Source organism: Nicotiana tabacum, chromosome 16 (assembly GCF_000715075.1).
Source record: "Nicotiana tabacum cultivar K326 chromosome 16, ASM71507v2, whole genome shotgun sequence".
Classification (NCBI taxonomy): Eukaryota; Viridiplantae; Streptophyta; class Magnoliopsida; order Solanales; family Solanaceae; genus Nicotiana; species Nicotiana tabacum.
This window is the reverse complement of record NC_134095.1, coordinates 63,143,038-63,159,244: the sequence shown is the minus strand read 5'-3', so window position 1 is coordinate 63,159,244 and position 16,207 is coordinate 63,143,038. Positions and strand designations below refer to the sequence as shown.

At 37.1% G+C, this 16,207-nt stretch overlaps 1 protein-coding gene across 2 annotated transcripts; it reads right to left on the bottom strand.

The window, feature by feature from the left end:
* Positions 1-506: 506 nt before the first annotated feature.
* LOC107761732 (beta-1,3-galactosyltransferase 7-like) lies at positions 507-15,340 on the bottom strand. 2 transcript variants are annotated; one of them, NM_001324729.1, is given in 10 exon segments: positions 638-962; positions 1,489-1,598; positions 1,895-2,020; positions 2,133-2,220; positions 2,314-2,434; positions 2,522-2,594; positions 13,629-13,901; positions 13,997-14,055; positions 15,039-15,138; positions 15,218-15,340. In NM_001324729.1, coding segments are annotated over 10 exon segments (1,191 nt in total). In that variant the 5' UTR covers positions 15,310-15,340; the 3' UTR covers positions 638-813.
* Positions 15,341-16,207: the final 867 nt, after the last annotated feature.

Genomic DNA, 16,207 nt, shown 5'->3' with positions numbered 1-16,207 from the left:
CATAAATAAATTTAGTACAAAATTATTATTTTTATAAAAGAACTACATAATACACTATCAAATGACTGAGAAAACGAAACAATATTGTTACAAAATAATAAATGGTGGACTCTTTTATAAAATACAAAAGTTTGGGGCAATTTTTAAAAAACATTGGTGGGACCTACATAGCATATAGTTTAATTTGATACAACGCACAAAACCTCCTCCCTTTCACTTTTCCCTTCCTTGCATGTAATGTAATAAAAACAAAACAAGTTCCATTACAATGCTGTAAAATAAAGCCTAACTTTTTAAAGCAAGTCATTCACTCATCAGAATTCATAAACGAAAAAACAAGGAGTTTGAAGAGGAAGAACTACTGTTTGAAAAAATGTGTTTCCTTCCTCAAAATTTCATTGCAACCAAATATAATCTGGAGTCCAGAATATTAATAATTCAAAGAAGAAGAAAATAACACTAGATTGTCAATCTTCAAAATGGAGGCCTTCTACTCACAAACAAGAAACAACAATGAACCTCACTCACCACCACCAAAATTACATTACCAAAAAATGTGAGTACATATCTAAGGGATATGCTGACAAGAATTAGAAAGGGATTTCCGCTGTCCTTCGAAATCCGAAATCTAAATCATCATCTAGACAGAGACATAATCTACAACAAACATGCTCTCAATCTAACAGTTTCATATTATACAAATTGCTCTACTCAACAAGTTCTGAGTGTATTTTGGCAATCAAAAACAGCCAGCCAGATGGAAATTATCCGACAGCTATCTCTCAGCAAGAATCTCTATTTGTTTAAGGGAAATTAGAAGAGAGCATTCCAAAGAGCTTCTTCCCCTTCACCGCACTTTTCATGGACGTATTTTAACTTCTCTACTGATTTACAAATTCCGCTGCAGCTCCAGTCAAAGGAGGCAACACATACATTACCTGCCTCTGCCTTCCAGTCACAATCTGCAAGTTAGCACCATAGTAGTGAATTAAATAATCAGGTGCATAGGGTAATACGATTCCTGACAAATATCTAAATTTAAAAAAAAAAAAAAAAAAAAAAAAAACTATGAATCTGATGCTTTAGCTTTAGTCCTCAAGCTAAACAGTTTAAATTGCCTCCTTTTCTAATTTGTATTACACCCTCAACTAGAATGCCTGGCTATAGCCAACAAAACTTAGAACTACATTTTATAAAAAATATTCGAAGATGAAGAACATCAAGCAGTCTACATAAATTAAAATTTTAGGCATGGAATGAAGGAATGGCAACTGATAAAATAATCATTATCGGGAAAGTCTTTCACTTAAAAGAAAATCTTACTGAGAAAACCAGTTTATGCTATATCTTACTAGAAAACATTCTGAATGTGCACTAAACAAGCTACTCCAGAACTTCTTTTTGTATTCCACACTTGTCAAGGCCATAAAATTTGAAAGAAATCTTGCTCCAGCAATAAATGTGATAACAGTACTAAAGAGAAAATACCTGGTGGAGTTCCACAGCACATAGTGCGTTCATCGATGTGCTCAACTTCAAGACCGATAAACCAAGCCCCTAATGACACGTCTTCATTGGCATACTTGTGCAATATGGGCCTGATTTAAAAGTTTAAACCCTTTATACTTACTGATAATCTCACAAAATATGATACTGATACAACAACTAATGCCTAATTCTAGACACGTTGGGGTTGGCTATATGTAGTGATACTTTTGATTGAATATAGGAGAATTTAGTATGATGGAGACGAGACGGATAAATTTTAGCATTAATAATCCAGTATACGTGCTAATTTACATGGACATTTCAAGAAATTCAAGTCTTTTACCATTCATTAGGACTTCAGTGACTTCAATGGACAATTACAAATTCAAGCTTTATCAGAACTTACTGATTGATTGATATGTATGTGGCCAAGTCCTTGGAGATGGCATAGATCTGACCAGTTGCATGTCGGAAGTATTTGTTTCCTTCTTCTCCAAATTTCCAGTACTCTGGCTCGTGGTACTTTACAGTCCTAGAAACCAACATTAAAGTTCAGTTCACGCAACTAAAATGTTACTACAGTTGAAACTAAAATACGAGCTGAAAGGGTCAATTGGCATAAGCTAGTGAAGCTTCATACATACTTTTGAGCAAGAACAGGTCCAGATTTCATACACCCAATATAAATTCTGGGTTTCGACCGATGACGGGCTAGAGTTGCAGCTAGCATTCCTGTAAAATTATTCATCCATTTAAATACAAGGTGAACAAAGATGATTAGCTTTCGAACTATAAAAATATATAGAAAACATATCAAGTGCATACCCAAATTGACATGGACGTCATCATCAACCTTGACATAGAAGTCGGCATCCCATCTTGCAACAGCGGTAGAAAAGAAAATCTTAGTTTTGGCAGAGAGCTCGTGATATCCTTCAACATGCTCCTACAACATCATGCATATTGGGACCCAAAATCTGTAAGATTTCCAGATTTAACAATAAAAGCAAAACTGTTCTGAATATGTCCCTACCAGCCTGAGAAAGTCTTTATGTTGAGCTTCTTCAGAATCAATAGCGCGATCCAGTATGCTGTTAGATGTTGCACTGGATAACCAACATAGATATTTGTCAGTAACATTCATTTGCATTTACATTTACATCCTTGTGCAATGAGATTATCGAGTGATGACTAACACATTACGAATATATAGTACAGCAAAAAAAGGAAGTAACAGCTTGTGGGGTGGGGTGGGGTGGGGGTGGGGGGGGAGCAGAGAAAATGCAAAAGATGCAAGGATCCTACAGGTGAATGGAACATTTAGTTGTATCAGGTAAACATCATACAGCAGTAAGCGGGTCTAAGCCAAACTATATGAAAATGGAACATTCAAGATTTTAATCCTCATCGTGCTGGTATAGGCTTGTTAGTGGTAATATCTAATAGCAAGTACTTTGAGCTAACATTAGAATGAACAGAAGTTTATAATGTATCCTCCCAACTTAAACAGCACAAAATCATGCCTTAACTAGCTAAAATGTGTTTTGCTGTAGTGTTGCTTCTGAAAATTTCAGACACGTCATTTGGGGTTTGGTGAGGAAATTTCCCATAATACTTATATCAACTACTTTAGAAAATTAATCTCATTTGTTTTAAACTATTGAAACCATCGAGATAGAGCGTAAATTTTAGGCCTAGAAGTAGTTTCAGGAGCACCCAAATTGAGCTTTTGCAAAAGGTGTTTTGCTGTCCAAATATCTACAAACAAAAAATACTTTTAAATATCTGCCAAACACCTGCAGATAGTCTCTCTTGCTAAGCATCATCCTCTTGGTTTAAATTATTTTCTCACCAAAAATTGCATATGCATTTAAATCAGTTTCTAGTTTCTTCACCTCCTTTCAACATTAGAAAGGAACAAGCAGGAAATAAACCCGTTTGAGTTCAGCACTAGAGTCAATTTCATGAATTTAAACTTGTATGCAACTAAAAAACTTTAATACCAATTCTCCAAGCAAATAGAGTATCTAACTTTGCCAAGACTCTTTTGAAAAGGTTCTTTAATTCTTTTCCCCAAGCAGGTTAACAAAAGGTTTTACAAGCTACTGCACCCAGAAGTTGAAAACTTGAAAGCAGTGGAGGAAAGCGGATTCAACTAGTGTGCAAATTGGTAGATTAATGCCTCAAACCAGATGGCCAACTTTAAGTTCAAAAAAGCTTGACATCCATTTTGTACAGCCAATTTTCTTCATAGCAAGCTTACTATACATTTACGGCTAACTTTACCCTGGGTACAAAAACTTGGAAACAGTGGATGAAGGAATAAGTAAATTCAACTACTGTGTATTTGGTAGATTAGGCGACAAACCAGATGGCCTCCTTTGTGTGGAAAACAGCCTGAAGACAAATTTTCAGCTGATAGGTTCCCCTAAAGATGTTTTCACAGAAAGCTGGACAGTGGGGAGCACATATTCTATCTCAGAGGGACTTTGGCAGGCTCCCAAAAACAGAGATTGCTGATCCACCAAAGCGTGGAGATCAATCTAAGACCATAAAAGAATATTAATATTACAGGTTTTTAATGCATTACTTAGTTATTGATCCAACGGTCACACTTACACAACAAACACACTCTACACCTTTAACCCAACTAGAATATTCCAAACATATCCTTTTAGTTATTTCATGAATTAATACCGTTGGCCGAATCTAAGTTGATCTGACTAACACTTTTAAATTCAGTTTTCTAGAACCTATAGACTCTAAAATTCTTAAATTACAACTCTCCCATTCTACACAAAAGTTTTGAACCCTTCACAGTCTAGGTCGCACCATTTTGGTGCAAGTTTTACCTCTATCCACTTTCATCCTATCATACTCACAAGATAAAAGTGGAGAGAGGTAAAACTTGCACCAAAATGGTGAAAATATAGACTGTGAAGGGTCCAAAACTTGTGTAGAACAGGAAAAGAGAAGAGGTTAGTTTAAGAATTTTAGGGTCTATTTACAAGGTTCTATCCCTTTTGTTATCCTTTATTTTATTTTATTTTCATGAATTAGACAAACGATATTTACTCTTGAAAATAAAATAAAGGACAAACTAAAGGGATATGCTTGGAATATTCTACGCTCTATCTTAAGATTGTTGGATCAAAAATAAAAGGTCAGGAACAAATTTGAGATTGTAAATGTTATGTGTGTTTTCTAGTGTGAGGAAAAGGAGTTTGAAACCAGAAGTGTTGGACCAGACGATCTACTTAAGATTCCACTTGAATTCACCTTTACTGCTAATGGAAACAAGTGGATAACCCTTGATTGTTGACTCGTTCACTCCTACCATTACTCGAGTTGCCTCTCCTTCCCGTGCTCTGCTTTCTCTCTCAATCAGCATACCACGATTTAAGGCGATTTAAGGGGTTTTCTTCATCAAGTTCCAAATTGATTGATTTAGGGGTGGTTTCTTCGCTGCACGACCTATTTTATAGCAAAGGGTGCTATCTAGTATGTTTATACCAGATGGTTTCTTATTCGGTGTATGTACTCGCATCGGTACCCTGACTAACAAGATCTTTTCCATTCCAAAAAACCTTGAACTCGAGACTCTAATTTAAGGGTGGAGGGATGAGGGATCCTGTCATCTATCCACCACGACCCTTAGTGGTGTTTACACAACATATAACTTGTATTATTTGCATTGTTAGTCCATCGGGATAATTTGCTTATGTAGTCCATTATAAATGTTATTCTAGTTATATGATTATTCTCCTAAGAGATTACTATAGGTTGACATTAAAAAAGATGTGTAAATAAAACACCAATAATCTTTGTAGTCGTTATTTTGTCATAGGAGATCATTTCCTCTCCTTTAGAACATCCGATAAAAAAAATTTGCATTATCTGGCCTTTGTTTGAAACATATCTAAATTCTGTAGTTCCCAAAGCAAGAAGGTGTCTAGAGAATGCTTCTGCTGCATCATGATGCAGGGAAAGGCTTCTTAGTTTTCTTCTGCTAACCGAGTAAGCTGGAAGTATAGGATAGGAGCATTTTTTTGCGTCTCTTTCCTATATTTGGATTCCTGAGACAGGTGTAGTAGAGAGCTTGAGTTGAGAATATAATTCCTTGGCTTTAACTTAATATTCACCTTTTCATCTATACAAGTTTATCCTCTAAGAGCCTTTAGTTCTAGAGACTAACAAAAAAAATGCTCTCAGGCACTCTTTTCGAGACCTTTCTCTCTCCTCCCTTCTAGGAGGGAGAATCTCTCCTTCTCCGGCCTTCTTCCACAGGAGATATCTCTCTTTCTCTACTCTTCCCTTCCCTCCTTCTCGATTTTTCCTGATACAATCTATTTCCCTCCCTTCCTCTCTGTTTTTCTTTGTTCAAGGAATCACATTCTGTGGTTGCTTTCTACATTCTTGACTTTTTCCCAAGCTTGCGGTATGGGGGAGAACAGGATTTACTTCAATGCTGGGTTCAAATCTTTTGATATTACCAGGTGGTCTGCTAGCAACACAGAGTGGTACGAATGGGTTGAGAGAAGTCGAAAGATGATGAGCAGATCGACCATGAGCAGAAAGATCATGGAATGGATTTGTTTTGTTCTTAAAGAGGCCTCAAAGGACCAGATAAAGTGGCCAGGAGATGGAAAATATCAGAGCAGGCCACAGAGTACTTTTGCACCAGGAAATTTAATGTGTATGGGAGATACATGAGTATTCTCTGTCATTAAATGGTGCAGGAAGATCAATACTTATTATCCCTAAACCAGTCTTTAATGCAAGCTGGAATGAGATGACATTTAAGATCAACAACTTCATTAAAGACTCAAAGAAGTGACAGTGGTAGCTCCCCCAAGATTAACTGAGATAAATTATCCCTATAAGAAGGCTGTACAAGATAGCAAATGGCAGAATAGGAGTCTTTGGGAAGCAGAGGTGACTTGCAACAATGGAAATATTGACATTCTTGAATCTGTCAAGGTACAAGACAACGGGCCTTTGAAGAGATGCCCAGTGGGAAGCTTTGGAGAAGAGGCGAAGGAAAAACCAACACTTGCTGACATTAGAAGGTGGTCAACCTCAGCTTGGAAGAATGTTATTGGGGTGAACATATATGAGATGCATGGGGATTTGTTCTTACTGAATTCCCTAATAGATACATGGCTGAAAGGACCTTACAAGGGCAGTGGTTCTGGAAAAAGCTTAGATTGCGATTAGAATGGTGGAATCCCATGGGAGGATGTACCCCACATTCTATTGAAATCAAAGAAACGCGGATCGAAGCAGTAGGGATTCCCTTTCATCTGTAGTCGCAGAGAATTTTCTAAAAAATAGGTGAATCCTGTGGAGGATGGGTGGCCACTGAAGAAGAAACAGAGCTCAAAAATCACCTGGAGTGGGCCAGAATTTTGGTAAGGAACAATGGGAGGAATCTACCAAGAGAGGTATCTATCTCTTGTAACGGAATCACCCTATCACATTCCAATCTGGCCGGAAAGCAAGTCAAGATATGAAATCTCGCCCGAATTAGCAGAGGGAGGCATCGGAGAAGAAGATTCTGTGCAAGAACCAGGTACTACCTTTACCCAGCGGGCAAATAGGGCTACCAACTGTAATGAAGTACAAAAATCCCCTCTCTATAGGGATTTTACAACACGAAAGCACGTGGTTAGTACTTCTGTGACAGGTGGAAATATTTTTAAAAAGGGTCCACGTGAGAGGCAGGTGTTGGGTTTAATGAAGGTCATAAAATGGGCCAGCAAGCTAAGCCCAATAACGTGGCTGACTTTAATAACTCCTTTGGCCAGACTTTGCAGCCCAAGTCGTTTTTAATGACTTAAAAGATTCCAACTCACAAGATGTATTCAGAGATCCTTTAGTTGGCGCATGCAAAATCCCAAAGTGCAGATTTTAATGGAAAAAGTGCAGAGATAAACAAGGCCTTAACAGAGGCAGTTCTTGGGGGACCTTCTCTAGACTTAATTAGGGCAGCAGAAGATCAGTAGGAGAGAGAAGAGGAGAGCAGGGGAATTCAAGAACTATCTTTGGATTTAGATCAACAAAATACAATCAGAGAAATAGAGAATTGGGAAGTGGAAGAGGCAGAACCTCTTCTCATTCAGCAACAACAAGCCATTCAAGTTACCGCAAGAGAGACATTATTATGGCTCCAAAAGAATTTGATCAAGCTGGGCAAATTACTTTGGGTAGATTTCCAGGGGCATGAAGAGGAGGCATTGGGATTGCTTCTACAAGTAGATAGTTGCAAGCAAGCAAGGATGGAGTTTGATAGTGTGTGTAAGAAGACAAGATTCAAAGGGGAACAGGAACTAAAAGGGCTAGTTACTTTTGATGTTAAATTCAAGAGCGAGGGGAAAAGGAGTAAGGGGGGAAGATGCTTACCTTGGATCCATGCAGTTCAAAATAGTTTCATGGAATGTAAGGGGATTGAATGACAAGGATAAAAGGAGAATTGTGCAGAGTTTGGTAGTTGACTGAAGGCATATATCATATGCTTCCAAGAGACTAAACTAGAGGGGGACATTAGAGAGATTGTCAAAGAAGTGTGGGGAGGAAGATGGATCAGATTTGCTCACTTGGAGGCTAGTGGCACTAGAGAGGGTATCATGATGATGTGGGATTGTAGAAGCTGGGAGGGGGAAGTTCTGGAAATTGGTTGCTACACTATGACTTGCAAGTTTGTGGCACATTTTCAGAATTTCTCATGCCATGTAACTGGGGTATATGCTCCAAATAATTATATTGAGAGGAGGATAGTGTGGAATGAGATAGGGGCGGTTAGGGGATTGATGGAAGGCCCTTGGGCTGTTTGTGGAGACTTTCATATCACCAGATTCATTTCAAAAAAAAGGAATTGTAGGAGGAGAACAAGGGGTATGGTGGAATTTTCTGATTTCATTGAAGACATGAGCCTAATTGATCTACGATTAGAAGATGGTAACTTCACTTGGTTTAAAGGGGATAATCAAGACAAGGCTTCCAGAATAGATAGGTTTCTGATTTCTGAGGAGTGGGATGATAGTTTTAGTAATATAAAACAGATTCCACTGCAAAGATTAGCATCTGATCATACTCCAGTAGCTCTTCAGGGGGGCATTTGGAACAAAAACAAAAACTATTTTAAATTTGACAATTGGTGGCTAGGAACAGCAGGCTTCAATGACAGAGTTAAAGAATGGTAGAGCTCTTTCAATTTCTCAAGCAAGCCTGACTTTATATTGGCCTGTAAATTAAAAGCTCTCAAATCAAAACTCAAGGAGTGGAGCAGAAGTGAGGCAGGGAATTTGGGACAGCAAAGGAAGAAACTACTAAGTCAATTGGCTTAACTGGATGAGGTGCTCGGAGACAAAATTTTAACAGAGGAAGAAACTATCAAGAAGGCAGCTCTTTTCATGGAGTATGAGCAATTGATAAAAAATGAGGAAATCTCATGGAGACAGAAATCAAGGGCACTATGGCTGAAAGAAGGAGACATGAACACTAAGTTTTTTCACAAAGTAGCAAATGCACATAAAAGATTCAATAATATTGATCAACTGATGGTACAAGGAGAACTAACATAGGAGCCAGCTAGAATAGAAGAGGAAATTGTTGATTTTTATCAGAAGCTGTAAAAAGAAACTACTCAATGGAGACCTGCATGCTACTACGACAACTGCCCAGTCTTAACTGTGTAGGATAAGGAAGCTCTACAGGGTAATTTTGAAGAAGAAGAAGTGCTAAGGTGCTTGAAGCTATGTGCAATAGATAAAGCCCCTGGCCCAGATGATTTCACTATGGGATTCTTCATCAAATGCTGGGAGATAGTGAAATCTGACATCATGAATGCTTTTCAAAACTTTCATGACAAAGAAGTTTTTGAAAGAAGCTTTAATGCAACACTGATTGCTCTCATCCCAAAGAAGAAAGGTGCTAAGGAACTAAAGGATTTCAGACCTATCAGCTTGATAGGTAGCATCTACAAACTGTTTTTCAAAGTTCTGATAGAGATATTCAAAAAGGTAATTTCACAATTGGTGGAATATCAACAAATTGCTTTTATCAAAGGTAAACAGATAACAGATGCTGTAATGGCAGCCAATTAAGTAGTGGATTCTAGGCTGAAACAAAAGAAACCTAGTATCTTGTGCAAACTTGATATTAAAAAGGCTTATGACCATGTCAACTGGAATTTCCTACTGTGTATGCTAGAAAGATTGGTTTTTGGACAGAAATGGATAAACTGGATTAAATTCTGCATGTCAACAACCAGGTTTTTAGTTCTGGTAAATGGCTCTCCAACATGATTCTTCAAAGCAGAAAGGGGACTAAGGCAAGGTGATCCTTTATCACCTTTTTTGCTTGTGATTGCTATGGAAGGTCTCAACCATATGATTAAAATAGCCAATCAGTTTGGGTGGATAAAAGGTTTTGATGTAGCTAGGAGGGGCAATAATAGTTTAGAAGTGACTCATTTACAATATGCTGATGATACACTCATATTCTGTGATGCTGAAGAAGATCAACTGAAACACCTCAGGGTGATTTTGGTTCTTTTTGAAGGAATCTCTGGCTTGCATATCAACTGAAAGAAGAGTTTTTTGTACCCTAAAAATGAAGTCACATATATAGAACTATTAGCTGCTGTTTTGAGTGGTGAAGTGGGGGCTTTACCAACAATATATCTTGAAATGCCTTTAGGAGCTAAATCTAAGTCAATTGGGATCTGGAACAATGTGTTAGAGAAGTGTGAACAAAACTGGCTAGGTGGAAAACCCAATATCTATCCTTAGGTGGCAGAGTGACTCTTATTAACTCAGTTCTTGATGCACTTTCAACATATATGATGTCCTTGTTCCTCATTCCAACAAGGGTCATCAATAGGTTGGATAGCATCATGAGGAACTTTTTATGAAATGGGAACAAAGAAAGGAAGGGTTATCACTTGGTGAAATGAAAAGCACTTACTATTGGCAAGAAATTTGGAGGCCTAGGGATCAGAAACTTGAAAATTCAGAGCAAAGCTCTTAGAATGAAATGGTTGTGGAGGTTCAACAAGGAGGATCAGCTCCTTTGGGGAAACATTATTAAAGCAAAATATGGACCGGAAGACAAATGGATGACTAAGGAGGTCACTACACCATATGGGGTTAGTCTATGGAGATCCATTAGATCACTGTGGAGTGAATTGAGGGATGACTCCAAGATCAAAGTATTTGATGGAAATAAGACTAGCTTTTGGAAGGACAATTGGCATGGAGTTGGCAGATTGGATGTGGCTTTTCCAGAAGTCTTCAGTTTGGCTCTATATCAGCAAAGGACTATAGCAGAGATGTGGACACCTCAAGGATGGAACATCATTTTTAGAAGACATATCAATGATTGGGAAGCCCAAAGAGTGGTGGATTTCTTCTGTGTACTAGAACAGTTCAGTGGATTACAAGAAGGTGCAGATGTTCTATGGTGGCAAGGCAGCAGTAAGGGTATATTCAAGGTCAACGCAGCTTACAAAAGGATGAATCATTCCAACCAGCAGATAGCTGATTGTCCATGGAAACACATCTGGAAAACAAAAATTACTCACAAAGTTGCTTGCTTTGTGTGGCTATTGGCTAAGGAAGTTATCCTTACACAAGATAATATGATGAAAAGAGGCCTCTCTTATGTTCTAGATGTTTTTTGTGTGGGGAAACAGTAGAAACAGTTAACCATCTCTTCCTTCATTGTAAGATAACTTCTCACCTATGGAGAATTATTCTTAACCTCAAAGGCATCTCCTGGACCATGCCTGGGAAAGTTATAGATACTCTTAAAAGTTGGGAGGAAGCAGGACTACATGCAAAGGACATGACTAGATGCTGAATTATACCTGCTTGTGTTTGGTGGAGAATTTAGAAAGAGAGAAACTCCAGATATTTTGAGAATGTGGAGAATGGAGTGCAGAAGATAAGTTAAACTTTATTTTGTTGTTAAGTTTTTGGTGTAATCAGATGTACACAAATGATATACTAATACCATTATTGATGTTTTAGACTCAATATAGAGAGTGTTAGTGATAGATAGAGTCTCTTGTATATATGGTCTCAGTACTACCTAAGTACTATTTTTGCTACATATGAAATATAGAAAAGCTACCAGTTTCAAAAAGTTTATCCTCTCTTTTTGGCATCTTTGGAAAGTAGGACTCTTGCATAAACTTGGTGACGGATATTTTCAAACATCCCTATAGAGCTTGGGGTAACCCTAACGGAAGCCAACTGCATCAACTGCTTTCACATTACCTGCAGCATTCTCTATGGTTCCAATTAACTACATTCGAGCAAAGAACAAAATAAAAGGAAAAATATTAAAAATGAGGACTAAAAATTTTGAAATTTAAAATGGGACAAAAAGAAAAATCAAATTAGTGCAATTTAAACACATTCTGCAAATCACCAACAGACTAACACTAAGGTGACAGTCCTATGTGATAAGAAGGTGCCTCCGGGAGTTAAAAGGTAAGTTATACAGAGTGGTTGTTAGAGCGACTATGTAGTATGGGGCGGAGTGTTAGCTAATCAAGAACTCTCATGTCTAGAAGATGAAAGTGGCAGAAATGAGGATGCTCGAATGGATGTGTGGGCATATTAGGAGAGATATGATCAAGAATGAAGATATTCGGGACATGGGGGACAAGATGTGGGAAGCGAGGCTGAGATGGTTCGGGCATGTGAAAATGAGAGGCCCAGATGCCCTAGTGGGAAGGTGTGAGAGGTTGGCTAGTGGATTTAAAAAGAAGTAGAGGTAAGTTGAAGAAGTATTGGGGAGAGGTAATTAGGCAGGACATGTCGCATCTTCAGCTTACCGAAGACATAACCCTTGATAGGAAGGTAGAGGTTGTAAATTAGGGTAGGAGGATACTGGCTAGTCGAGCGTTCTTCTTTTTCTTACTAGTAGTATTAAGGGTAAGGTTGCGTACATCCTACCCTCACCAGACCCCACTTATTATTGTTGTAGTATTAGTACGTAGTCTCGCATTTTCTTATTCTTAGATTTCTAGTACTACGTGTTGTTTCTTTTCTTCGGTCATCTTATTATTTTGCTGTTGTTACTGCTTCTTTTCATGGCTTCTACATTACCGTATTCCTTTTTCGTTATTGTTGTGCACTTGTGCTTATACTTTCCTTGAGCCGAGAGTCTATTGGAAACAACCTCTCCGCCTCCACAAAGGTAGGGGTAAGGTTTGCGTACATATTATCCTCCCCAGACACCACTATGTGGGATTACACTGAGTATGTTGTTGTTGTTGTACTAACACTAAGTTAACAAGACACTCATACTGAAAGTAAAGGTACTAGACAATGCTCTTTGTAGGAATTCAAAACTGCTCGTTCTCTGTTTGATATCTCCAGAAGTCAAATGGAGAGAGAACTTTCTTATTATTTAGTCTCAATATGTTACACTAAACATTCATATACAGACCATTTTAAATCAACCGTTTACAAAGAATACAGTAGTTATGCCGTTAAATTCTTGTCACCAAGAAGAACTTGAAGGTTAAATTTTTATTTTTTTTTAAGAAGGTAACAGATTATATATAAGTAAAGAGAAAGTAGCCCTTAGCACAAAGACTGTGCTAAGAGAAACAAAAGATACAGGATCCCTAAAGCAAAAACCCAAAAACCTAGTCCTGTAATAGCTACAATGACCCAATGATGTCTACAACTGAATATACATCTTCTACTAAGGCCTCTTTATACCAAAAGTGAAATAAAAATATACAGTCCGACTTAATTCTCTGTTCAAAATTAGCTACATCTTCAAAGCACCTACGATTTCTCTCTGAGGGTTAAAACTTTATTGTGTCCATCAAATAACAACCAGCATTAATCATCTGAACTATTTTATTGTAAAACGTGTTTCTTCTATTTGAAAAAAACAAAAAGGCAAAGGCACGACAACATGATAGCATGTTCAATCCAATTTAGTTTATTCTGTTAAGCATCCACAATTAAGATTAAACTTCTTTCTCTGATTTCCCGTTTAGGAAACCCAAGTCATGCAGAAACTTAAGAACTACTGACACAGTAGCTCAAGATTATTGCAAAAATGCAGGATTTAGAATCCATATGTCAATAAGGAAACGAAGTAACAGCATATACCTGTGACCAATCATGAACCGGACTACAATTCCCTTCTCTTTCTCCAATTTGAGAAGCTTTTCCCCTTGAGGCATCCAAGTTTCTCTAACGGAATCACGCCTCTTCCGACTGCTAAAAGCGGTATTAATTCCAATTACCACAAAAACCTTTTTCCTCGGAGGTCCATCTTGAGAACGAGAAGAATTGGAAGACTGATCAGCCACCTTCATTTCCTGTGTACTCCTAGTGGCTGCCAACTCCATCTGAAGCATAGCAATTGATTTGTCCAATGATCTAAGCAGACCTCCCAAAACAGGCTTACAACCATTAGTACCAAAAATAGAAAGTTAGGGGAAAAAAACAAAAGTATGATGGCTTAGGGAACTCACTGAATTGCTTCATGGGTTTTGTACACCTCTTGCATTACATCCTTGTCTTGTCCTTGTTTCTAGCATACCAGCAAATTATGACAATTCAGCATAAGTTTGTCAAGTAAGGCCACAAGCTAAAAGCCAAAATAAGCTTCGACTATCAGAAAGCAAGAATTCATGAAAAAGTACAAGAAGACACAATGAACCTAACAAAGCTAAACCTCCATCGATCAGCTTCAATAACCGTAAAGATATAACTCATGAAAACCACATAGCAAATAGATTGAACTTCAAAGAAGCTAATTCCACAATTAGCTTCAATCATCATAATCAAGAACTCAGAGGAAAAAAACAAAGCAGATTGATTGAATTCAACAGAAACAGAACTCCACAATCAGCTTCAGTACTCAGATATATCAAGAAAGAAAGAAATTACAAACAGAAAGATTGCACTTAGCAGAAGCTAAAATCTACGGTTAGCTTCAACACTCAAAAGAGTTCAGATATTAAAAAGATTGCAATCTGCAAAAGCCAAAATCCACAATTTGCTTCAGTAACCAGAATAAAGGTAAAAAAAAAACAAAAAAAAAACAGATTGATTGAACTTGCAGAAACTAATATCAACAAGTAGCTTCAGCACCCAGAAATAAAGAAAAAAGAAGTTCAAAAAACAGACAGATTGAAGCTTATATCAACAATTAGCTTCAATACCCAGAAAGCAAGAACTCATAATTTTTGCAAAAACAGAATGAACTCAGCAAATGCTAAAATCCAGAATTAGCTTCAAACAATAAGTCAATTTTTTTGTAGAAACAGTAGGTTGTACTTAATAGAAGTTAAAATCCACTATTAGAATGAACAGCCACAAAGCAAAACTCCAGAAAAGAACAGACAGATTGATGAACTCCTAACCAACTCCAAAATCAAGAACTCAAGAATTCACAAAACAAGACAAATTTTAACTTAAAAGCAGCTAAAATCCACAATGAAGTTCAATATACAAAAATCAACAACTCATGGCAAAACCAGAAACACAGGTTAGATTTAGATCAAAAGAAACCTTTTTGGTTGAATTACAGTCCTCAGAAACAACTTGAAGTTCTTGATCCCTTCTATGCTGAGCTATGAGCTGACTGCTGGATTCAGTTGGTGACCACAATCTTCAGCAAAACAAATAGATCCATCAAATAAAAATCAAAACTTTTCATAACTCAAAACTCCAAAATCTAAATTAGTTACCTGTTAGAAAATAGCATTCCAATGAAGAAGAAGGCAATAGAGAAAATGGGAATCCATTTTACAGATACTTTAACACTATGTCTATTCTTCATTGTTTCTATTTTCTAATAAACAAAGATTCAACAAGAAGAAGAAAAAAAAGGGCAAGATTGAAGCTTTTTAAGGTAAAGGGTCACTATATAGGATTTTTTTGTGTGTGAATTATACAGAGAGAGATGAAAGGGGGTGGAGAAGTAGGAGAGGTGTGCTAACGTGAAAGAGGGCGTTGATAGAGCTATGAATTTCTTTGGTCTTTTCCTTTTATTTTCTGTTATTTAATTTTTTGGTCAGATTCTGAGAATGTTGTAAAAGCAAATCTTCAAATGGGGGATTCTAATTTCAAAGAATGTTAGGCACCAGAAGTAGTAGAATGAAGAATAGAAGGGACGAGGAAAGAGGAAGACATTGGACCGTCTAAAGTTTGCCTTTGTATGTGTCTTTTTGGACTTTGTTCCAAGGGGTTAACGTTAACTTCAATAATTTGTTGAAAGTAGCAATGTTTGTTAACGACAATATACTTGTACTACACATATCTGCTGCTGAAAAGTCCCGTCTTTGTTGACGTCGATACTTGTACTAATAGGGGTGTCAAATGGCCGGGTCAGATCGAAAATGAATAATAAAAAAATAGATAAATTATCCAGCCTCTATTTAATATAAATAAAAATTAAAGTAAGGGTGGATAATATGTGTATATTATTCATGACTTCTTGAATATGATCACTTTTGAGAGAATTCTTAATCTCCCAAACTTAAGTAACCCTCTAATTTGAGGTTTTATAAATATAAAAGTTAAACTCATCAGTTATCCATTAGTTATTCATTTTAAATATGGATAATATGGTTCTTATCCATATTTGACCCATTTTTAAATGCTCATTATAAATCCTATTTTTAGTGGATAATATGAGTAGTTAACTATTTTCTTTTAATCATTTTTCACTACTTGTA

What these genes read in the sequence shown, in the direction of transcription:
- LOC107761732 (XM_075231959.1), bottom strand. An exon ending in GGACCTGTTCTTGCTCAAAA is followed by an intron (nt 2,021 to 2,132) that starts GTATGTATGAAG and finishes GTTGGTTTCTAG; the next exon opens with GACTGTAAAGTACCACGAGC. An exon ending in ACATACATATCAATCAATCA is followed by an intron (nt 1,599 to 1,894) that starts GTAAGTTCTGAT and finishes CTTTTAAATCAG; the next exon opens with GCCCATATTGCACAAGTATG.